The following is a 25,083-nucleotide window of genomic DNA, read 5'->3' as shown; positions in this document are numbered from 1 at the left end:
CTGTGCCATTGTTTTAAAAAGTAGGTGCTTGATAGAAGACAGTGTGCCTTACCTGAGTGGAAAGTGAGCTGTTCTTCCTCAAAACAAAGCTCCTTTCATGGTAGGTTCTTGTAGAAAGACTGGAGGACAGAGAAAAGACTTCCTGGAGCTTCATGATAAGCCAGTGTGTGACTGTTTGATATAAAAGGTTGCACTTTTGGCAGAATTTCATGTAAAACTTGTGTTCATTTTTGTGTCCTGTATGGCTCCGATTCCCAGAGGCCAGGGTATTTTACAGAAGGGCCTGGCAACTTTTGATGGCCAAACTGGCCTAGTCAGTTTGTGCCCTGGCATTTGGTATTAAAAAGTGGTTAACTGGGAATAACATTATTAACGTCAGCCTCCCTGGCGTTGCCTTGAACGTTCTCTCCTTCCAGGGCACCGCGGTTCCTTTGGATGTGGGGGACTCGGGCCAACGAGCTCTTCGTTTTCTGCCTGTTGCAGAGGTGCTTGCTCTGTCAGTGTCTTCACTTGGGGTTAAAACACTTTTACCCTTTGTTTTTCCATCTGAAAGCTTTCTTCTTTTACCTTGTAAGAATTTCTCAAGGAAAAACTGACTCTCAGTCCGTGATTGGGGGTGGAATTCTTACTTTTATGTCAAGATTCATATAAGTCCTGTGCTGCTTCTCTCTTCTCTGCACTTTAGAGATTCATGCTGTTGTGGTTCAATAGAAAGGCGGCCTTATTGAAGCAATGATAATAGGTGTTGGAATGGATGAACTTCGAAAATTACAAGCACTTGATACTATATTAAGACCTCGGGCCTCTGTTTCCATCCTTTGTTGCATTCACTAATCCATTAAATTTGCCCTTTTAGTCTGTGGTAAATAGACTGTTCAGATGCACAGTTCAAGGTAAGGGAAGAACATTGTTTAATCATGTCAGGTACTTGTTTAAAAAAAAAGAGAGCTTTAACAACTTCTGATAAAGCAAAGTGATCCATCAGGTTTTTATCGCCGTATGTTTCAGAAGCAGGAAAGTGGGTCTTATCAAAGAAATCCAACATATTTTGATTATAGAAGATGCTTTGATTTTGGAGGAGTACACTGATGGATAGTAGGATCATATCCGTTATTAATAGCAGTTACTTCAGAAGCTCAACTGGACAAGTTAAAACTCACTTTGTTTTTAGCTATTGAGAGAAGAAAGTTAGTACTTTCTTATTACTTTCACATTTGTAACCTTGAAGTAAGCCAAGCTGTAATTTTTTTGATAAAATATGATGAATTATAATTGTCTTTAAGGAATGCTGCTCTAAAACTTTTGCATCTTTACTGTGTAGAACTGTGTGAGGTTTTTGTGGTTCCTTCTCCTTGTTCATTTTAGATTACAGAAGGGAGGGACTGTCCTCTATGTGACAATCCAAAGTGGGAATATGAATCATACCTCTGAGTGAGTGTGAGTCACAGTGTGAAAAAAGTAAAATTCATGTCTCTTTTTTTTTTTTTCGTGTCTGTTTCTTAACAGAAAATAAGTCTATAGCATCCTGCTTTGAAAAGTTTTGGCAGAGGGACATCTTAGAAATGTTTAAACAGTAGTCATAGGTAGAAGAGCACTTCTGCCAGGCGTGTATATTGCCATAGGAACAAAATTATTTATAAAAATGCATCTAATTTATCCTCTGCCTCTGTTTCCTTGTCATCAAAACTGAATTCATGCATGACCTCACTTGCAAGGTTAAATCCACCCTGGTTCTTAAATGAATTCTTACAGAGGGAAAAAAATGGTTAATTGTTTCTGCCTCCCTCCTACCTAAGGTCACTTACTGTTCTCCACAGAGAATTCAGTAGCATTACCTGAGACATTTTTGTTTCACTAGCCAGAGCTGGATGCAGGGAGCATGATGGAAGACCCAGACCCCTAAGTGGGCCTTTTCTCCTTCCTACCCTGGACAAGCTCCAGGCACAAGAGTGAGCTTCTGCTGACAGTTTTCTCTTCTTGGACCCACAGGGCCCCTGTGTAGTTCACCCCTCACCCTCCTCTGGACAGGGCCTCCCCTGAAGCCAGCGGTGTCTGCTGGGCGTTTTTGGTGCCTCCTCCCAGCTCCTCCTTTCTTCTGAGTCCACCCAGGTAGCTTTAGTCTCAACACAAGTGAACATATAGCTCTTAGAGCAACACTACGCTTTCGATTTTCCAAATTTACCCTCCTGAGCAAATATCTGATATAAATATGAATATCACAGGTGTTACAAGAGTAAGTGGTTATCAGACAAAGAGAAATACCACATGAATCTAAAACTTCAACAAACTAGTGTTTACCAATGAGGAGAGGGAGAAGGGAGGGGCAACATTGGGATAGGGAGTTAAAAGGTACAAACTATTATGTATAAAATAAGCTACAAAGCTATATTGTACAACACAGGGAATATAGTCAATATTTTATAACTATAAATGGAGTATAAACTGTAAAAATTATGACTCACTATATTATACACCTATAACTTTTGTAATGGGCTTCCCAGGTGGCTCAGCAGTACAAGCTTGATCCCCGGGTTGGGAGGATCCCATAGGGAAGGGAATGGCAACCTACTCCAATACTCTTGACTGGAGAATTCCAAGGAGCCTCTTGGGCTACAGTCCATGTGGTCACAAAGATAGACACAACTTAGTGACTGAGCGCAAGCACTGGCATGAACTTATATAATATTAACCACCAATTATATTTCAGTTAAAAAATAAATTTAAAACAATTCAAAAAGTAAGTGGTTATGACAGTATTACTTTCTTGCAAGATTTATACATAAAATAGTTCATAGATCTGAACTCGAGCCAAACTACAGGGAGGGATCACAGCCCCACCAATCAGCAGAAAATTGGATTAAAGATTAACTGAGCACGGTCTTGCCCACCACCACAAGACCCAGTTTTCTCTGAAGCCAGTCCCTCCCTTCAGGAAACTTTCACAAGCCTCTTAGCCTCTCCATCAGAGGGCAGACAGAACGAAAAGTGCAATCAGAAAACTAACCAAGCTGATCACAAGGATCACAGCCTTGTCTGACTCAATGAAACTATGAGCCATGACTTGCAGGGTAACCCAAGACTGATGGCTCATGGTGGAGAAATCTGACAAGAACTCCACTGGAGTTCCACTGGAGAAGTGGAATGGCAAACCATGTCTGCAATCTTGCCTTGAGAACCCCATGAACATTATGAAAAGGCAAAAAGATATGACACGGAAAGATGAACTCCCCAGAACTGTGGACAGAAGTTCACAATATTGTGCAAAGATGGGCACAATAAAGGACAGAAACAGTATGGACCTAACAGAAGATATTAAGAAAAGATGGCAAGAATACACAGAAGAACTATACCAAAAAGATATCCTTAATGACCCGAAGAACCACAATGGTGTGATCACTCACCTAGAGGCAGATATTCTGGATTGCGAAGGCAAGTGGGTCTTAGGAGGCATCACTACAAATAAAGCAGATGGAATTGATGGAATTCCAGCTGAGCTATTTCAAATCCTAAAAGATGATGCTGTTAAAATGTTGCACTCATATGCTAGCAAATTTGGAAAGCCCATAGGCCACAGGACTGGAGTAGGTCCATTTTTATTTCAATCCCAAAGAAGGGCGATACCAAAGAATGTTCAAATTACCTCACAGTTGTACTCATTTCACATGCTAACAAAGTAATACTCAAAATCCTTCAAGCTAGGCTTCAACAATATGTGAACTGAGAACTTCCAGATGTTCATGCTGGACTTAGAAATGGCAGATAAACCAGAGATCAAATTTCCAACATCCACTGAATCATAGAAAAAGTAAGAAAATTTCAGAAAAACATCTACTTCTGCTTCATCAGCTATGCTAAAACCTTTGACCGCGTGGATCACAACAAACTGTGGAAGTTAGAGAGATGGGGATACCAAATCACCTTACCTGCCTCCTGAGGAACCTGTATGCAGATCAAGAAGCAACAGTTGGAACCGGACATGGAGCAACAGACTGGTTCCAAATAGGAAAAGGAGTATGTCAAGGCTGTATATTATCACCCTGCTTATTTAACTTATACGCAGAGTACATCATGTGAAATGCCAGGCTAGATGAAGCCCAAGCTGGAATCAAGATTGCCAGGAGAAATATCAATAACCTCAGATATGCAGATGACACCACCCTTATGGCAGAAAATGAAGAGGAACTAAAGAGCCACTTGATGAAGGTAAAAGAGGAAAGTGAAAAAGCTGGGTTAAAACTCAAGTATTTACATAAAACATTTACAGGGATCATGGCATCCAATTCCATCACTTCATGGCAAATAGATGGGGAAACAATGAAAATAGTGACTAATTTTATTTTCTTGGGCTCCAAAATCACTGTGGACGGTGACTGCAGCTATGAAATTAAAGGACGCTTGCTCTTTGGAAGAAAAGCTATGATAAACCTAGGCAGCATATTAAAAAGCAGAGACATCACTTTGCCGAGAAAGGTCTGTAGTCAAAATCATAGTCAAAGTTATGGTGTTTCCAGTAGACATATACAGATGTGAGAGCTGGGCCATAAAAAAGGCTGATGCTGGGAAAGATTGAAGGCAGGAGGAGAAAGGGATGACAGAGAACAAAATGGTTGGATGGCATCACCTGTTCAATGGATATGAGTTTGAGCAAACTCTGGGAGATGGTGACGGATAGGGAAGCCTGGCATTCTGCAGTCCATGGGATCACAAATAGTTGGACATGACTGAGTGACTGAACAACATCAAGTTCATAGATAAACAGGTGAATATAATAAAAGGAGTTTAGAGCAACAAGCTACAGAGCATGTATAGATTTAACATTTAGAAGGTCTTTTTCCACTCAGCTTATTCACTGTGTCTCTCTGGTCACTAGAATATGAATGCACTCTTATTTTCCTTAATAAGAAGGGCAATCTCATCATAGTATTTGATTTCTTCTGTCAGAAATAATCCTTATTCTTTTCTCAAGCCTTCTTAAATATAATTTTGACTTACAATTCAGTAACTAAAGAGCAGTCAAATGAATGGCATCTTCCCCTATTGTGGCTGTGGACACAGATATGTCCAGAGGCAGGTTGTAGGGGTGAGTAGGTGGGCCACCTGAAAGTAGTTTATTGAAACAGAATCCTTGACAAAGAGTACACGTTTCATGCCACACATCCTGCTTCATCCCTGCAAACTGGAAATTTGTGTCTGTGTTTATGTGGCAAAGGGGCTCAGTGGTGCCCTCTGTCACAGACCTCAGTGGTGAGATTTCTGGATCAGCCTAGCAATACCTTGCTAGGTAACCTCCAAATTGCTAGGTCTTGTCCTCTCTGTGTGTTTCTGCTACAAACCTAGGAAGAAGAAAAGTGTTGAAATCTCTCCCATGTACACTCCCTTGACCTTGTCTTTGGATCCCAGAGCCCTAGGGATTGTGGGGAAAGAACAGGCTTTGGGCTGAATCAAACCTCAGTTTGAACCCCTTGATTTTCACTAATTGGATCAGTGTAGATGAGTCTTTAAGCCCTCTGAGCTTCAATTTCCTCATCTGTATAACTGGGGATAATTACCTATCTTGTAATAGTATCATGAAACATCAATGGGACAGGCTAAGTCAAATGTCTGGCATATGGTATTGCTTAAGAGTCTCATGTTTTTCCTTTACCCTCTACCATTTGCAGCTTACCAGCTGGCTTTTATTTGCCCTTCTGCATGAGCCTTTCCCATAGCACATGTATAATAATCTATATGTTGAACACAGTCTGAGAAGAGATCTTGTCTTGCCCCTACCTTTCATCTCTCTAGTCTTCCTCACAATTTTTTTAACAAAATACACAGCGTTATAGTAAATACTTTTCCATTTTTGTTCAAAACCACAGATAGAGATGAAGAAAGTTCATTCTTTTCTTCTCCCATGTCTCCATGAATTCCTATGATTTTTACATTTGAATCAGGAAAAAGATTTCTTGAACAATATTTTTCTAACTTACTTAATTCCCTTAACTCCTTACTAGTGCTTGTTTATGAAAATGAATGGTGTTTTCGTGCACTAGACTGGTGTTTTCCAATCACACTTCTTCTAAAGTGCCTTTTAAAAGATGTTTGCTTTTATTTGCCTTTGAACATTTAAAACACACTTACACAGAATGTAAGGCACATTTCCAAATAAAGTTTGAATTAGTTTATTCTCACTTGAGTAAAACAATCTGAGTGCTTCAGTCTTCCACCTGATTTGACTCTGAAACAACGTAATTGTGTGCTCTTGTGAGATAAGAAGTTTCAATCCCAGGAACTTGTGTTTGCAGGAAGATTCAGACGATTGATTAAAAGCAAATCAAACAAAAACTCTGCAAAAAAAAAAAAAAAAACAAACAAAGTCCAGAACCCACGACCAGAAATCAGAAGTGTTGGTTTAGAAATGCTCTGATTTTAATCTCCCTTCGACTCTGTTCATCAGTGCGACTGGCAGAGCTCCTCGGTGAAGAAAGCTTGGCATGGACAAGCAGTGTTTAAATTGGCTCAGAGAAGACAGTGTACAAATCTACTTTTGTCTCCAAGGAGATATAATTTCTTCATTCATTTCCCCTTTTAAAATTTTTTTTCCCTGAGCATTTATGAGTAAATTTTAGAGCACATGAAAATGAGGAAGTGATATCACCAGCTCGAGCCAAGTGTAGAATGTGGGCTGGTAGCTATGTTATTGAGATCCTGAATCAAAGCTATTTTTTCCCCCAGCCTGGCTTATTCTGTTGATTTCAGACCAGTAAAGGAAAAAATTGCAAGTGGTACCTTTCCACACTTCTTTATGAGATGTGAATTGTGTTCATGTCATGGGCAGACTGTCCTTCAGTCTCTTGAGCATGACACTGTGGTCTAACTTGGGGTCCCAGTTAACTGTAAAATCACCAAAGAGTTTGGCAGCTGTAACTGAAGCTCTGAGAATAAGCTTTCAATTTTTCTTATTCTCTTTGTCTTTAAGACTGTCCCAAAATTCCTCTCAATTCCTCCATTACTGATATGTTGATCAGATTCTAGATCTTGTTTGAATCATTAAGAAGTGGACTGTTGCATTTGATATAACAATAGCAGTAAAAATTCAAAACTTTCTCTTCTCCCACTATTGAGAGATTGGTCTAAATATCATTTGCCAGATAAAGCTCTCTCAGATTGGCATTTGTCTTCACTGTTTTTATACAACATTAGAATTTTTCTGTAATCTCAATGGCCTCAAAAAATGGTGGTTCAGTCAAGGGCTAAAACATACTGGAAATACAATAGTGCAAGGATGGGACCAAGTTAGGAGTGATCTGGAGCTGGCTCCAGCTGTCTCATGAAAGCCAGAGTTCTGACTGCTTTTCAGAATTCACACCTCTACTGCCATCTCTGTGCTCTTTCTCTGTGATCTATTAGTCAGAGCCCTGGCAGGAGACAGTGCCCAGCCAATGGAGTGATTGAAGGGTTTATGAAGAGACCTTTGCAGACCTCTGCAGTGCCTTGGGCAAAGTGGAGCTAACATGCCAAGGGACACATACCAGACGGCCTGAAATGTCAAAGGAAGGAACTGTCACCAAGTGAGAGCTATGACCTTGGAGAGGATCCCTAGACAGGAGCTATGCCTGGAGTTAGGCAAACTGAGCCACTATCAGACAGATGTGGAAGAGTTGTTGTTGTTCAGTTGCTAAGTCGTGTCCGACTCTTTGCAACCTCATGGATAGCAGCATGCCAGGCTTCCCCATCCTTCACTGTCTCCCAAAGTTTGCTCAAACTCATGTCCATTGAGTCAGTGATGCCATCCAACCATCTCACCCTCTGTCGCCCACTTTTCCTTGCCTTCAATCTTCCCCAGCATCAGGGTCTTTTCCAATGAGTTAGTTCTTCCCATCAGGTGACCAAAGTATTGGAATTTCAGCTTCAGCATCAGGTCTTCCAATGAATATTCAGTGTTGATTTCCTTTAGGATTGACTGGTTTGATTTCCTTGCTCTCCAAGAGACTCTCAAGAGACAAAATGTGGTCCCCTGGAAAAGGGACTGTCAAGCCACTTCAGCATTCTTTCCTTGAGAACCCCATGAACAGTATAAAAAGGTGGAGGAAGGAGGGGCTGTCCAATTCAAAGGAAGATACAGACAAGGGTGAAGATCAAGCAGACAAGAGAGCAGCCCAGGGGGAGGAAGGAAGTTCAAGATACATTCATACAGAGCTCAGACAGAATCCCATTGCCCCAGACAACCAAGCTCTTTCTGTCCTTCCACTTCTGACTTGCCCCTTCTCATGCTGGTCCCGAGTTAGTCTTCTGAGGCCAGCTCTCCATCCACTTCATGCAGTCTGTATTATCATCATTTGAAAGCATCAAAGGACATCTGTAGGTTCAAAGCTCATGATGATTTAAATAAGCCTGGGCCTCTGATTTGCTCAAGTGGAGACTCACCGATGCATTTCCTCTGGACAGTAATATAAGGAGTTGGGTTTTCAAAAAGCTATTAAAATATACACTAGCAGCACAGGGAGAGTCCAGGTTTCCTCTTGCAGGAAGGAGACCTGGAGTCCTGTGCAGCTGTGAGGAAAATTTCTCACGGAAATAAAGCAATGCATTTTTGCTGATTTGTAGTTGCAGTTATTTGTGAAGGACCCAAAGGTCTCAGCATTTGAGTTTACAACAAGGATAATAACACTCATCTCCACAGAACTGTTGTGAAGATTAAAAAGAATTTTTTAAACTGGCATAAATGTGTTGCCTGCTACTGGGTGGAAATTTGAGAGTCACTTAGCGAGAGAATGAGCGTAGCTCACTGCCCAGTGCCCCCAGCTCGGTACAAGAGATGAGGATTCAGAACAAGAGATGAGGCAGTAAAGGTGGTCAGATAAAGCAATGGAGAGTTCAATTGATTAAATAACTTGTCTTCCTCAATTAAAAAGAATTTCCATAATAATATAATAGTGATAAATTATTGAGAATTTTAATACACTGAAATATTCACAAAATTAAAATTGAATTTCAGTAATGTGAAAGATGTCATTTTCCTGAGCATGAAAGTCCCACAACCTTTCAAGAGCAGGTAGTAGTTAGTAGCAATGAATGGAATGAGAGAGGCATAGAGGGTATGCATGCATCCTGATTTAAAAGTACCTGATTAAGAATGCAGTTGGTCAACTCTGGCAGATGATCATAAGACACTTTGGATATTCAAAGACTGAGGACTTCTCAACCCAAATTAGCATTGCAAATACTATGTTTCAGAGGGTGGCAAAAAGTGCAAGATTTCCATAGTGAGAAGTCTCTAAATTGAACCCCAGAGATATATATGCAGCTTCTGTCACTAATCTTTCTTATTGCAACAGTTTGGTGAATGCCAACTATGTTTGTGCAGAAATCTGGATAAATTTAAGTAGGATGGTGACTCCCATCAGGGAAGGCATAGTCTAATGGAGGAAGTTGACCCATGAACAGATGAGAAAAGAGGGCCTCATATATAGCCCTGCCAGTTGTCAGCTTGGAGATACCTTACTCCAGGGTTGAAGAGGGAGCTTTATGGTCATCAGCTTCCCTGAAAACTGATAAATTAGATGCAGACAGCTAGAGCCTAGAACTGCCAAATGCATCCTTAGGATTGAAATATAACTGTGCTGTTTGTATAACTGTGAGAACATGCTGAATGCACTGTTTTATTTATCTGTAACCTGTTTAGAGGTGAAAGAAAATATGATAATAGGAATGATGGTGATAATTACTATAGTGAGGCCTGTTCTCTGCTGCTCTGGGAAGGAGCAGATTATGGTAGAGGTTGTGTAGGTTGAATGAGAAAGGAGTTGTCTTCTTTTCATGACCACTCATGTGCACAATGCTGGCCACATGCATGTGCATCTGTGTGTGTGTGTGTGTGTGTGTGTGTGTGTGCATGCACGCGTGTGTGCTGTGTACGTTTCCTCATCTATGGTTTGTTCTTTGAAAAGGAAACTGAGAGTAGGAAGGGGGTGGGATAAACCAGAAGCCACTAGGATAGGCTCACATTTGGAGCTGGGGCTTCTCTGAGGTAATCTATGTTTCTGGGGAGATCACTGCTTTTCCGTTAGTGACTCCCGCAGATACATGGCTGTGCAATGGTGGCCGAGTGATTCTCTGGGCACCCTGACAGGTGTGTTAAGAGATTTTCATCTCTTTGCAACTCAGGGAAATGCTTTTCTGTCTCCACTCGAGCCAGAAGAAAATCAAGCCTAACACCCACCACAGTGAATCTATCACACATTTTTTTTCCTACAGATACAGTAGGTATCGGTAAACTTTCTTTTGTTTAACTGATCAGAGAAGTAAATTAATTTGTTGGAAGTTGCACAGTTAATCAGACAAGTAACGTGTATTTTTAATGACTATATTACTAACTGTTTTAATTCTTCTATCTTTTCACTCTCTAGTGTATTTGGAATAAATTTCCAGTTGCCTCTTTCCTAGAAATGAATGCACTTTGTGTGCTTTGGAAAATGACACACATCTTATTTTTCCCCCACTCATATTTCATTTGCATTTCATCTGAACCTATTAGGTTGAGATAAGCCATAAATTATTTAGCCAACTCTGTCACATTTGTGATCCACAAGATACAAAATTGGATTCCCTTCCAGTCTTTCTCATTCTGGGAAGTTCAGCCACATCCATGACATGTTTTTCCCTAATTTTACAACATTCTGATTGGCCAATCAACTTGCAGTTTGTATCAATATTTAGTATATTCTTGCATATGTTCTATCTCTCTTAACTGAAGGGGGAGGAGAGAAGATTATCATCATCAGTTTGATTTGAGAATCAAGAACTTTTTTCATATGTATTATTTCTCTTGAGATAAACAGTGGAGCTTCATTGAGTTTGAGCACTGTGCCACTGTCTTAAGTTGAATGTTTTGAAAACAAAGAAAACACCACATAAGACAGCCCTTCTGGTAGCACATTCTGTGGAGTGGTGGCCTCTAAACTCACAACTCCAATGACATGGACTTTAACTGATCAAGAAATCTTTGTGCTGATCCAACCAACCCCACTGAGCCATGAACTGCACTTATGTCATTTTATAGTTGAGGCAAGGAAGGGCTAATTACTTGCCTGCTCAAGGTGGCTAATGATGGCAGGGCCCCAACTTAAATCTGGACATCAGCTCTGTGACACTGACTTGCTTTCTCTTCTATGTGTGTGGGACGCTTAACTTGTTCCTTGTTGCCTATAGCTAAAAATCAGCTCCACTCAGGGAATACCAAACCCTTATAATTCATCGGCTGCTAACATGTACAGGGTTATTCCCTGCTTTGTACTTTCTCTATCTTCTGCCTGGAATGCACCTCGCTGTGACCACTTCCCTCCTCTCCTAACACCACCACATCTACCTTGTGAGCATTCACTACTCAGTCTTCAACCCCAGATTGTCCCCTCCACCAGGAAGCCTTCTCCATCCTCTCCCTGTCTCACACCCAGTTTCCTCTCTCACCTGGAACATGTGTTCATTTATTGATTTATTCAACAAATGTTTCTAAACACTCACTAAGTGCCAGGCACTGAGCTGAGCAGACACCACACACCTCTGAATACAGCTGACCAGCTCCTGTCCTCATAGAGCTTAGAGTCTGGTGGAGACATTAGAAAAATATGGTGATCACACAGAAAAATATGTAATTACAACTGGTATGAGGGCCAGGAAGGAAAGAAAGTTGGTGCCTGGATCCTGCAGTCCCCAGCTCAGCGTCACCACCACCTGCAGCAGTCGCACTCAGACTACCCACTGCAGAGGCTCCAGGACTGAGAGTGGGGGTGGCCAAGGGGACCTCTGCATGCCCAGGATGCCTGCCTCCTCCCCACCTAGTGGCTCCCAGAGCCTCAGGCCTCTGCTGAGTAAAGGACATAAGCATGTGCCACCACAGTGAGGAAGGCCTTTGGTCAGGCAGCAAGGGGTGACACTGGGGGTGTGAAGGCGATGCCTCTTTCAGGGCTATGAGGGATGCTCACCAATAACCGCGATGAGGTGGGGAGGCATCTCATAGAGTAAAACACAATCCAGGGACGTGGCTATATCATGACCTGGTCAGAATTCCATCAGTCCCTCCCCTTGTCTTCATTCTTAGGATTAATGGAGATTTTACATTCTCTTTACAAATCTCTTTAGGAAGACACACTAATACTTTTGTAAAAGTATTTCAGTTTTTGAATAGTCAAAAAAAAAAAAAAAGAGAGAGAGAGAAAGAACATCAGTAATAGGCTCAGAATTCATAAGAAACACTGGGCAAGAGACTCATTCTCTGGGATTTATTTTCAACTTTGTCAAGAAATACTTGGCTTTGTCGACTTAAAAAAATAGTCACAACCTAAAAGTTGAGAGTTATGTTTTAATTGGTGGGAAGTTTTAGGACTTTAAGCCCAGGAGACAGTGTCTCATGTAACCCTGAGAGAATTGCTCTGTTGAAGCAGAGGGAGTGGGAGGGGGGCGGTGGGAGGAAAGGGAAGTGAGGGGAAGTTGGTTATATAGAAGTTTGCAATAAAGGACAAAAGTATTGAACATCAAAAGTATTTTATGAATTAAAGAAAACCAGATAGCCCAAGTTAAGGAATTTAGTGCTTTTCTATCCAAGGGAAGAGGTAAGAGTCTGGGCTCATTGAAATCATTCCTTTCATATGCATCTCAGCTGTCTGGGTCCAGTACTCTGTGTTTTTCACATCCTGAGTTCCTCAGTGCTCACTGTAGGGAGTGGCTGCAGCCTCATGGCTGCCAGATCGCAGAGGTATTTTCTTCCTTCCTGAGTGACCTTGGGGCTCAGGGATTCACATTCGGAGGGCCAGAATCACTGATGACAGTGATATCCTTGTTTACTGATATGAAGGAAATATTCCATTTCTCACTTTCATACTATAGGATTCTTAGGGTGTTTGTTCCTTATATAAACTTTAAGTTCTTGCACTGAAATATACTTTGTAAACTGAAAGAATAATCTAAATTACAAAGAGAGTTTTCAGCTTTTAAATATAATAAACTTGCCACGTCTTACCTGTGTTTTTCCTTTAATTTAAATGCGCCATAGAATATATAACATTGCATTCATTTGAGTTGAAAGCTTGTTATGCAACTTTTTTTTTCTTTCATCTTTTAATTCTAAAGAGTATGGTTACTTTAGGTAAGTAAAAAAAAAATGAGGTAATTACTTACAGGGCCATTAATTGTTCAAGGGAAATGGTCCAAATCACATTTGCTTACATGGAATTACTCTCAGAAATTTTATTATTCAATGTATTATAGTCAGCAAAACAAAGATTTTAATAAAGTCCAGGTATCAAATGTCTCAAGATGCTTAAAATCTTTTACTTTGTCTACTTAAAATTTTAGTAGTTTGTGTTAGGGAGTCTTATTTATGTTTTTGAAATATTTTGTTTAGGGTTTTGCAAATATTTAAAGTATTAGGCTATTTAAAAAGTCTATAAGAAAAAGTTTAAAACATTGATATGGAAAGTTCTATTTGGTTTTCCTCTTCAATTATTTTTAAAAGAAAAAATAATACTATCCAATACATCTAGATTTGTATTATATGGATTTTCTTTCAAATGTATCTGTTTGGAAATACACACTACCTTTTACAGTGCCCATTACAATACATTATTAGTAATAAATAAAGTTTTTTTGTTGTGACAAAAATCTTTACAAATTTTGTGTATACAATATAAGAGAAAGGTATTCTGTCAGTTTAATGAATTATTGTAATGAATTTTTATTCCAAAAAATGTCATGGAATCAAGTAATTTCATGGAATCAGGCAAGTAAATGCTTACTGGCTTACTTTGAAAGATGCTAAAAACACCTCAGCTCAAGGGATCTCCCTCTCTGGTGCCCCTTATTTCACCGTTTGCATTTCATTTCCTTCTTGCTAAGATTTGCCTCCGCTGGGGGGCTTTGTGTGGGTTTTTTTCTTTGTTTATTCATTTGTTTTTAATGTGTTCTATTTTGAGAGGACAATAATTCTCCATGATGCCTTAGTGAGCTTTATCCTACCCAGCTGCCTCGCTCCCTGGAATGAGTTGCCTGAGGGCACAAGACTCTGAAAGAAACCAGACCAAGCAGTGTTGCTGCAGGGCCTGCCCAGAACAAGGAGTAATGGTCACTGATTATGTTATGCAAATTGCAGATGTTCTGGGTGGCAAATATGTGTTAGGCAAACATGCGAATGTTTCCATGAGCCAGAGGTTTTAGCCTGAGGGCTTTCTCTGATGAATCAGTACGCTGATCAAAAGGGCCACATTGGTCTAGTTTATTCATTCCTTGAATAAAAACTTGATGGTTAAATGCTAACTGAAGTGGAATTAAACCCAGATTAATTTGTCCTCCACTGTTGTGTGTTTCAGAGACTGGAGCACAGGGAAGTTTTGGTGGGCTTGTTGTTCCTGGTTTTCCCGTTCATCCCAGCCAGCAACCTCTTCTTCAGGGTGGGTTTCGTGGTGGCCGAGAGAGTCCTATACATGCCTAGGTAATTACTGTTTCTGGTTTCCTCTTTACGAGACCAACACTGATGGCTCCAGAGAGACTGTTCTTTGCGTGCATCACAGTTAGATCCTTGTGGAGCTCAGGTGTTTATTACCTCAGCTTTAAAAACAGCCACAGAGGAAGCTGGATAAGAATATTAACCAGAGTATATTCAGGATTTTAGCAGCAATCATTTTACCGTAACTTCTTTGTTCAAGTATCCGTGCTTATTAAACATAATGAGTTACTTTCTAGATATATTTGTTAATATGCATAAAATTATTAACCGTGTTAAGTAGCATGATTTTAATTGACTTCTATCTTCTTTCTCTGCCTCTCTTTCTTTGTCCTTGAATTTAAAAAGAGGAACAATCTCAAAGAAACTTGTCCTTGAGAGAAACATTGGTTAAAAGTTATAAAGGGCATTCAGACATGTATGATTACATAATGCCACTTAGCTTTGAATATTTGAACTGTGTGATGCTTGTCTGTTCTCTTGTCTTATTCAAATGTCAGCATTCCAAGGCCATGTTTCTTTTCAGAAGCCTGAAAATGTCCCTGAAATGGTTCTGCCGTTTATCCATTGTGTGACCTTAAGCAGAACATGATTTTTTTACACTCATTTTTTTTTTTAACTTTAGAAAGTTATTTCTTTATTTTTATTTTGGCTGTGCTGGATCTTCACTGCCACACATGGGCTTTGTTGCCACATGGCATGTGGGATCTTAGTTTCCTAAGTATTGAACCCCCATCCCCTGCATTGGAAGATGCATTCTTAACCACTGGACCACCAGGGAAGCCCACAAACTGAATTTTTTTTTTTTAACTTATAGAGCTTTATTTATTTATTTTACTTACTCTTGGCCACATTGTGCAGCTTGTGAGATCTTAGTTCCTGGACCAGGGATTGAACCTGACCCTTAGCAGTGAAAGTACAGAGTCCTAATCACTGGGCTGCCAGAAGATTCCCTCTCATTTTTAAAACAGAGATTTTAATAAGCTTCCTAAAAGTAAGTGATTTTATGAATTATAAGTAAGAATGAACTTTTCTAAAAGGCAACAAAATAAATACAACAAACCAAAATATTATCAGGAAATTATTATTTATTCATATTGAGTTTGAAATTTGTTAACTTTAAATTTAATTTAAATAAAATTAATTTAAGTAATAAATAAGATTTAATTTCATTTGTGGATATTGATTGAGAATTTTTAAATGCATATATAATTAGAAGTGAATTTCATAACCTTTGACTCCCCTCAAACTAGGTACCTCACAGCTTTCCTAAGACTTTACTTGTTTTGACCTGGTTAATGAAAAGGTGGCCTTTAATTTTCTTTATGTGTCTACAGCACAATTTGGGAAGGAGATCATTCCTTGATAAGAACTACTTGATAAGATAAAAATACAGCACAATTTCTTTGCATTCTGTGTTGCCTTAAGATAACAAATTTGTGAGGCTTTGTCAGTACTAAGGAATATGGTCAAAGGCAGACTTCAGTGTCTGTTCTACATGTGTTTGTGCTTAGAGCAGCTGAGAGTGGCTTCAGTCCGGTTTTGTCTGCAGTACTCATGATTCCAAGTAGAATCTGTATTCATTCTTCACTTAACAGATACTCACAGAGCACCTGTCCCAGGCATGCTCTACTAGATTTGAGGCTACAAAAATTAAATCTCTGGGTTTTTTTTTTTTTTCCTACCAAAGATTTTAACTGCTGATTAAAAACAAAATGGTACCTTTCATTCTAAAACTTGATGGGTCTGGATATTTTTTAAAATAATATCACAGTCTAATTGTAACAGAACTTTTGTTGAATCTTTATTGTATGTCAGTCACAACACTGTGTTATATTTATTTTCTCAGTTGATTCATGCTGTATGTGGTGGTTCAAGACATGTTCCTGCTGTCATAGTGTGACATGAGTGTGACATCCCTAGGTCTGTTTCCTCATCTATGTAAAATGAAGATAATGGCACTGAACTCAGTGAGATATTATAAACATTAAGTGAGAGGGTCATATAAAAAACTATAAAATGCTTTGTATTGTACATGACTAGTAAGTATCAAGCGTTACTATTGTTGATATCAGCTGAGGTAGCTGATACCATTATCCCCATTTTACAAAAATAATGCCTGGGCTCTAAGTTAAGTAACTTGTCCAAGTGACATAGCTAGTAAGTGGCAAAGTGGTAGATTATGGATCCTTGTCTACTGACCTGTCACCTTCCAGGTTACATTATACTTCTCTGATAGTAACCTCAGTATTCTGCTCAGTTGAAAAAGATAAAGAAAATCTGAGCATAGTTAAGTACTCTCATCTCAACTCCATTTGGAATCAGCACTTGATACTTTAGGAGTCCTGAGATCTGAATCCTCAGCCATTGAGGTTCTGAGTACATGGGCAGTGAACTTTTCTAATCCAATACAAGAGAAAATTTTTTGAGGAAATGAAGGGCTGGAATTTTAAACAAGAGGTTAAATTTCATTTTTCTGGAAGAGAAACTTAGGTAAACATTATGAAAGAAAAAGTGAAAGTTAGTTGCTCAGTCATGTCCAACTCTTTGCAATCCCAAGAACTGTAGTCCGCCAGGCTTCTCTGTCCATGGAATTCTGCAGGCAAGAATACTGGGGTGGGTTGCCAATTCCTCCTCGAGGGGCTCTTCCTGACCCAGGGATTGAACCTTGGCCTCCTGTATTGCAGGCAGATTCTTTACCATTTGAGCCACCAGGGAAGCCCATAATATTGTCATCAACCACGTGTAAGCTATCTTATCTAAAGTCAGGGGTTTCTGTCGCCCCAGTAGGTGCGTCCTCCACCCACAGAATCATCCAGCTCTGGCCCTCCCTGAGCCGCCATGTCATAACTAGGCCTCTCTCTGACTCCATTCCTTTTCTCCAAAATAGTCAAGAGTTGTACCCCGGCCCTTTTCCCACTAGGAATAAGCTGATTTGGATTAAAAGTTTGAAACATAAAGAAAACATCAGTATTACCAAGAGCAAGTGCCTGCCTCTCAGAACCTATTTGAATGTTGCTGCATTTGGCAAACTGGATGCAAAGTCATCCAAAAATCAGTTTCAGGAAACTGATCTTTAATAAAAGATGACTGGCCTTTCCTCTCCAAGTTCCTGCATCTATGCATTGTAGTGCTGATGCCAAGTCATCGTTTTCTGAGGGTTTGTCTTTACTGCCCAGCGTTGCCTGTATTCAGATCCATATTATCACTGTATCCAGCCACGACTCTTTCCCCTCCAAAACAGTAGTCTCAGCAGATGCCAAGGCCATGTGACAGGGAGGTGGTCCTGGAGCTGATGAAGGGGGCAGGTGACCAGGCCAGGTACACAGCTCTGAACATACACCTGAGAGTTTAATTCTGATTCTGGGAGCCCGGCGTCAGAGGAAGCTGAGGAGTTTTTGAGAGAGACATGGTACCTCTCATGAACCCCAACCTTCCTTCATGGTCACTGTTGTAATGAGTACCACAAGGGAGCCATTTTAATTATGGCACTGAATTTCATTTTATCTAAAGTTGTACAACTGAGTCAGAAATGAAAGTTTTTGTGGTGAAATTTCTGTACTATGACTTAACAGACTTTAATAACTTCATTGGAACTAGTTACCCATGTTGACAGTTTTCATGAAAACGGGGACTTTCTCCTAAAAAGATTTTACCCAGCAGAGACCAGCTGCCCCGTCTCAGTGGAATATGGTAGACAATTGGGTAAGGAGCTGCTGGAATCTTCCTCAGGGCTGCAGAGAATGTTATAGACACTGCAAGTGTCCCTTAGAAGGTGCCAGAGCACCAGTTGAAGCCGGTGCATTTAATAAACCTGCAGGCTGGCTTCCACGATGCTGAAGCATGTGTCCAAGCTTTTTAAACACACAGGAATCCTCTCTGCATGGCTTTTTCCCATTATTGAGCTCAACAAGAAAAAGCCATTTCCCTCTGCATTCATACCCAACTGCTTTGAGGAAAATAGGCGCCGCGTATTCTGGCCTTCTTGAAGATACAGATCATCATCTTTAACACAGAAAATCATCAATGCAGAAAATCTGTGGTATCTCCAAAACTTTAGCAAACAAAAGGAAGATGAAATTAAAAGTTCAATTGATAGGTGAACTTCCTGCTCACTGAATGTTCAAGTTAAGGATCCCATTCCGAGTTTTAAGATCCCATCCATGAACACTACAGAGGTCATGTCCACCCTCACTGAATCCCGGGTGGATCCCAGTAGCCCCAGGGGGCTGGTTTGGCCATTTTACAAGAAAAACCCAGAATGAGTCATATTCACAGTTCTCTTTCATCCTCCGCCTTTCTGCCTAACAATGAACAAGTCACTTAAATCTTTTGGCTTCTGTTCTCCCTCCATCCTAACCTAGCGAAGACCCAAAATCTCACCTGCCTTTCACTTGCACTTTGAAATCTGTGGATAAAAGGAACAGAAATTGGCTATCTATTTAGCACACTGTTGTATGGCTTAAGGGTCAATGTTTTACCACCAAAAGCAATTGGAATAATCTTTTCTTCTGATGATAAATGCCAACTTTATGGATATCTTTTTTGAACAGGCAGGGGAGTTCGGGGCTTAAATCATTCTTTCACAGAAGTTTTGATCTCTTGTTCTTATCTCAAGAGAAGCATATAATTTAATGGCTACTTTTTGTATTTCATAAAAACCACTTTATAATGCTTCAAAGGACTAAAATTTCTTAGAATCGATGAAGCAGACATAGTTGTTGAGAGCTCTCAAATAAAGTCATAGGATGTGATCAGAGATCCATTCAGATGCCGGATTAAGGATGATTTATTTACTTTAGTGTCAAAGAGCAAATTCCTGAACTATTTTAAGAAAACGTGTATGAGGGGAGAGGGAAGAACAGACAGGGGTAAGTGAAGGCAGAAACAAGAATGTGGACAGAACTGATCAAGAAAAACTGCAACCATGGAAGGAGAAGTTAAATAGATAACATGTGTTTGAGGGGAAAAGAGATACTATTTGAGTTGTGTAGTTCTTCAGTTAATGGACACATCAGACATGGAAAAATGGAAAAAAGGTGACTCTTTTCCATTTTCAGTTTTGACAAATACCTTCAAATCATACCTACTAATTCTAAATGGAATTTGTAATCTTACACAGGTTATTTATTTCTCAGGATGCAAAATGAGACATGGTACCTCTAAAGGAACACTAGTCCTATTATCTGACATTGGGGACCCCTACTGATATGCCCTCTATGCGTATGTTCCTTCAGAATTGCTGGAAGAGAATGATGATTGAGAGTGAATCAAAGTTTTGCCAAAGATTCAAATCAACAGAAAAATAATTTGCTATCAATAAAATCTTACTTTAGCACATCCAGTGGAAGGAAGACTGACCTGGAAATCAATACACTGCCTGGCCGTCCTGGGGAATGCTTTCCTGTCTATAAAACCTGAGTGTTGGCCTTGCCTGGTGGTCCCCAAATGTTGCTTATATCTTCATGCCACAGTTATCCCTGCTTATGGCCACACTGGGGATTGAGAGTGCAACGCTCCATTCGTTCCTTCTCCCCCACTCAGCTCCTTCTTTTTGGACATTTTGCAGTTTGGGAGATCTAAACTCCAGTTATCAGGATCCCACATGGTCTCGAAGGTCCCTTTCAGCTCCAAAGTTCCACTCTTTGTGACTTGGAATAACCTTGGGTAAAGCATGAATTTTTCCTCTTAAGGTTTGAAACACATGTTTGTCCTGTCTTGGAAGGGGACCACTTGTGTCTGCTTAATTTCAGCATGATGCCCAAGGAGGGAAAGGGAGACGTGTCCCCTGAGGGTGGGGCAGGAAGAGAAGGAAGTCCATCTGCCATGTGGATAGGCCCTCTGCAGGGTCCAGCAGAGGGCACTGGGAGACGGTCTGGGCAGCCCTGGCGCGGGGCCTCCTCGTGAACTGATGGGGTGTCCTTGCTTAGCAGCAATAAGGAGTACTTGCCAGGAGGAAATAGGACCCTAATCACTGGAGTGGGACAACAAGGGGCGATGGCAGATGCCCCTGTTCAAGCGGTGATGTGCTGGCAGGTTATCAAGAGAAGTTGCAGCCATCAGAACAGGTCAGATGTGTGCATATCCATATCAAGTCATGAGAAGAGACTCAGGAATTGTGCTGAAGCCTAATATCTAAACCCGGGCTCAAAGCATAGGTCAGATTGCTCACAAGCTGACTGGTACTGAGTCCAACATGTTGAGTCCCTCTGCCTCCCTACATTGGGGTTTCAAAAGTCAATTAACGTTGGTCTTCAGAATGCCACAGGGTAGGGATGGGAAGATTTGACTTTAGTGTGTTTGTTTCTCTGCTCTTGCTGTGACAGCATGAACTATTCCATCCAGCCCCTTGAGACCTCAACTAAGAAGAGAGATGAGATCTAGAAGCTGGATCTCGTCTTGTGAGGGCTACTCTCCAGAGCAGGGCCCAGGTAGGGAGGGTCGTGGGCTGCACCAGACTAGTGGTCAGTCACCAAGTCATCATGGGAGTGAGTGGGCTAGGTGACCGTCATGACCAGAAAGGAAGCAGGAAGACTCTGCAAAGGGACTCAGATGAGTGTGTTATAAATCTAGAGACCGTAGATCACATAGAACAGAGTAGTAGTGAGAAGGAGTGAGTGAGCTGAGAGAAGGTCAGTGTGCTCATGGGCTGAGGACCAGCTAGTCAGTTCTGTTGTGTTCAATTAATTGTCCTCGGCTATTGGCACGAAGGGAGGATAAACTTGAACAGTTATTTGTTAGGCTGGAATCAAAGCCTTAATATTATAGAACCTTGTTAGTTATAAAAGATAAATGTTTATTTCTGAGTTTTAAATGGAGAGCAGTAAATGTCTTGGAAACCATGATTTGAAAGTAAAATTTGGAGAGTAGAATCTGAATTCAGATGAGACTGAATGGAATAATATATGTGCAAAATGTTGTAAGCTATGCCAGGTAATTGCAAGTCATTATTTCAGTCTATCTTGTACAAATGACGAGACTGGGGGAATCAAAGTGGAAGGAAATCAATGCAACATAGTATAGGCCTCTCCTTCCCCAGCACTTTTCTTCCTCTTCCTTTACTTCTACAAAGCTCTTTGTCTCTTTTCTAACCTCATGTGCTCAAAAGTAAACAACCCTAAAAAGAAAATTAATATGTTGAATCTAGACAAATGGTACAGATGAATCTATTTCCAGGGCAGGAATAGAAACTCAGATGTAGAAAACACACATGCGGACCCAGAGAGAGAAAGGGAAGGTGGGAGGAAGTGGGAGACTGAGATTCACGTGTATACACCACCGTGTGTAAGAGAGCTGGTGGGAAGCTGCTGTGTCACTCAGGGAGCACCCCTTAGTGCTCTGTGACAGCCGAGATGGGTGAAATGGCCGGGATGGGGGTGATAGCAGGGAGGTCTGAGAGGGAGGGGATATATATATGCCCACACACAGCTGATTCACTTCGTTGTATAGCAGAAACTAACACAACACTGGAAAGCAGTTATACTACATTAAAAAAACAAAAAAAAACCTGAGCTCACAGACACAGAGAACAGACGGGTGGTTGCCAGAGATGGGGAGCGAGGGGTGGGCAAAATAGGTGAAGGTGGGCAAAAGGCATGAACTTCCAGTTATAAGTTAAAGAAGCCCTGGGTATGTTATGTGTAGTTAATAATACTGTATTGTATAACTGAAAGTTGCTGAGAAAATAGATCTAAAAAGTTCTTATCACAAGAAAAAAAAATGTTGAAGTATGTAAGCTGATGGATGTTAACTAGACTTGTTGTGGTGATTGTTTTACAATATATAGAAGTATCAGATCATGATGCTGTATATTAGATGACACTAATATATCACTCATATCTCAAATTTTTTAAAAAGTGAGCAACCCTACCTTAGCCAGCTAGCATTCTGAAACATCATACTGAAGGCAGTTATGAAATGTACCTCTGGGAGTGGAAGGGAGAGTGACGTGTAGGTGTCACACACGTGCAGTGTCCTGCACGGTTTGCCTGGAGGATATAAGTGGACTTAAGTGTTGCTATTTCAACCTCCCCTCCATTAAGACTCCCTCATCTTTATTAGTGAATCTGTTTCTTTCCTTTGTGCCTGGATTCTGTGCTGGGAAACATCTCAAATCAGGGACTTCTATAAATTTTAGTCATCTTAAAATATCCTCCCCACTCATTTAGAAACCCCAATTGTCAGAGGTGGGACCACCATTTTGTACATCTGTGTTGTCTCATAATACCCAGAAAAATACATGCTTCATTAGAGAGTATTGTGTAAAATTAAAGAACATTGGCTGCTCAGAGGTAGAGTCCACCTGCCAATGCAGGAGATGGGGATTCCATCCTTTGGTCGAGAAGATCCCATGGAGGAGAAAATGGTGATCACACTAGTATTCTTGCCTGGGAAATCCTATGGACACAGGAGCCTGTTGGACTACAGGCCACGAGGTCGCAAAGAGTCGGAGTTGCCTGAGCAACTTAGCACGCATACAGCGATCTGTAACACAGACTATGCATTCAGGTCTATGTTAGTGTGGGGAAGAAACAAGGGTATAACAGCAGCGAGTGAGTTGTCTGTCCATTATGCTTTTGATTCAAAGGTGAAGATGCTTGACTCTAGAATATGGTGGTTTGTGGAAGAATTAGTGGCAGAATTCAGGTCCTAATGCTGAGTATGCTGTAGGAGGGTTGAGAAGGTTGTTTTTCTGATTTTTTAAATGTAGATTCAGTTACTTTGGAGGTGTTTGCCTTTGATCAAAAGTTCTTTCAGTCCAGATGAAAAATTTGGTTGTGGCCACTTGAACCAGGCTGAGAGAGAGGGAAATAAGTCAGGCTCGGGTGAAGGCGCCTTCAAAGGGAAACATGACACCCTGAGTATGGACGGTTCCCCTGGTGATAGTCATCTTTGGGTTCCGCTTTGGATTGATGCATTTTTAAGTTCACTTTTGTTTCCATGTTAGCTTTGTTGTCAAAACTTGGCCTCTGTTCACTGGTGCTGAATAGAAACACGGAGACGGAGTTTTGGGTGAGGTAGAAAAGAGCAGCTTTTATTGCTTTGCCAGGCAATGGGGACCACAGTGGGCTAATGCCCTCAAGGCTGTGTGACCCACCCTGGAAGGGGTAGTAAGGAGTTTAACAGTATTTAAGGAGAGAGTGTGATCAGCTCGTGGACAGTTCTTGAATTGGCTTGCATCAAGGTGAAGTTTCAAGAATCATCAATCTTCTGGTTTCAACCAGTCAAGGGTCTGTGTTCTGGTGGTCAGCAGTTTTCATCTGGAGGGGGTCTACTTCCAGTAAAAACAACTTAAGAATGTGTGTCAGACCTTTATCTATGTATTTTAGGGAACTGGGAGTTGGGTGATTCTGCTGTGTGGCAGAATCATAGTCTAAATTTTTACCAGTTCCCTAGCCCAAGAGTTCTTCTTTGTTTCTATATCTTCCTATTTCCCAGTCATTAACTCTGAGTCAACATTTTACTTCAAAAGACAAGGACACAGGGGCTTGTGCACAAGTTCAGTTTCTGATGCCTTCAACCACAGTGTTCAATCACAGTTATGAAGCAGCTCCTGTTATCTGCCCAGTATTTAGCCTGAAAAAAGGAATAAAACAATATTCTATCCTTAAAAACCAGCCCAAACTTCCAGTTAATACTTTGTCTTATCAGAGTTGAATACAAAAGCTTTCTCATTACGCATTAATTCACCAAAGTGTTTATACTTTTCTTTTCCTTCACTTTCACAAAGATAGACCCAATAGAGAAGGGTTTGACATGGGTCTAAGGGAAGATTTATTTAGTGCTTTTTTGTGTTCGAAGTCTGTGGATGTTCATTGTTGTAAATACATGGCCACATGTATTTCATATAGGACCAGTGTACCTTATTTTCTGCAGTATTATGTTCTATAAAAATGATACGTGAATCATACCATTCAGAAGCAAACAATGTTGTATAAAGTATTTTGAAGTTTTAAAGGTGTTCTTGTTGAATGCTCTTAAAGACTTACAACTGGTCTGTAAATTAGACAGTTTGGGTCAGTCTAGGCTTTGATAAATTATGTTTCTTGAGGTGCATTTACAGATCTACCACATTTTATTGATGTATTAGAGTTCTAAATACACACATGAACACATAGACATTGTCCTTGAGAATACTGATACCTGTATGCAGTTCAGAAAACACATCCATGTGTTATTTCATTTACTGTGTGCAACTGCCTTTCAAGGTGATTGTAGTACAAACAACTTCGCTTCATGGATCAAAGCCTTGTCATGGCAAAGAGGCATGCTGTGCAGGTCCACCCAAGACGAATGGGTCATGGTGCAGAGTTCTGACAAAACATGGTCCACTGGAGAAGGAAATGGCAATCCACTCCAATATTTGTGCCGCGAGAACCCAATGAACAGAATGAAAAGGCAAAAAGATATGACACTGAATATGAGCCCCTGCCCCTAAGTCGGAAGGTGTTCAGTATGCTACTGGGGAAAAGCAGAGGGCAATTACTAATAGCTCTAGAAAGAATGAAGCAGCTGGGCCAAAGCAGAAACAACACTCAGTTGTGGATATGTTTGTCAATAAAATTGAAGATATCAAGGGAACATTTCATACAAGGATGGGCACGATA

The 25,083-nt window shown here is 40.6% G+C and overlaps 1 protein-coding gene across 2 annotated transcripts in view; it reads left to right on the top strand.

The window, feature by feature from the left end:
* TMTC1 (transmembrane O-mannosyltransferase targeting cadherins 1) overlaps positions 1-25,083 on the top strand; it is a 298,740-nt gene that overhangs the window by 170,854 nt on the left and 102,803 nt on the right. For both annotated transcript variants that reach the window (XM_043882514.1, XM_043882513.1), the window contains exon 9: positions 14,343-14,464. In XM_043882514.1, coding sequence (XP_043738449.1) covers positions 14,343-14,464 — 122 coding nt within the window. The remainder of the gene's footprint in view (positions 1-14,342; positions 14,465-25,083) is intronic.

The sequence above is a fragment of the Cervus elaphus genome, chromosome 22, assembly GCF_910594005.1.
Source record: "Cervus elaphus chromosome 22, mCerEla1.1, whole genome shotgun sequence".
NCBI classification, from domain to species: Eukaryota; Metazoa; Chordata; class Mammalia; order Artiodactyla; family Cervidae; genus Cervus; species Cervus elaphus.
Note: the sequence above shows the minus strand (reverse complement) of the source record. Positions and strands in the feature narration are given on the sequence as shown.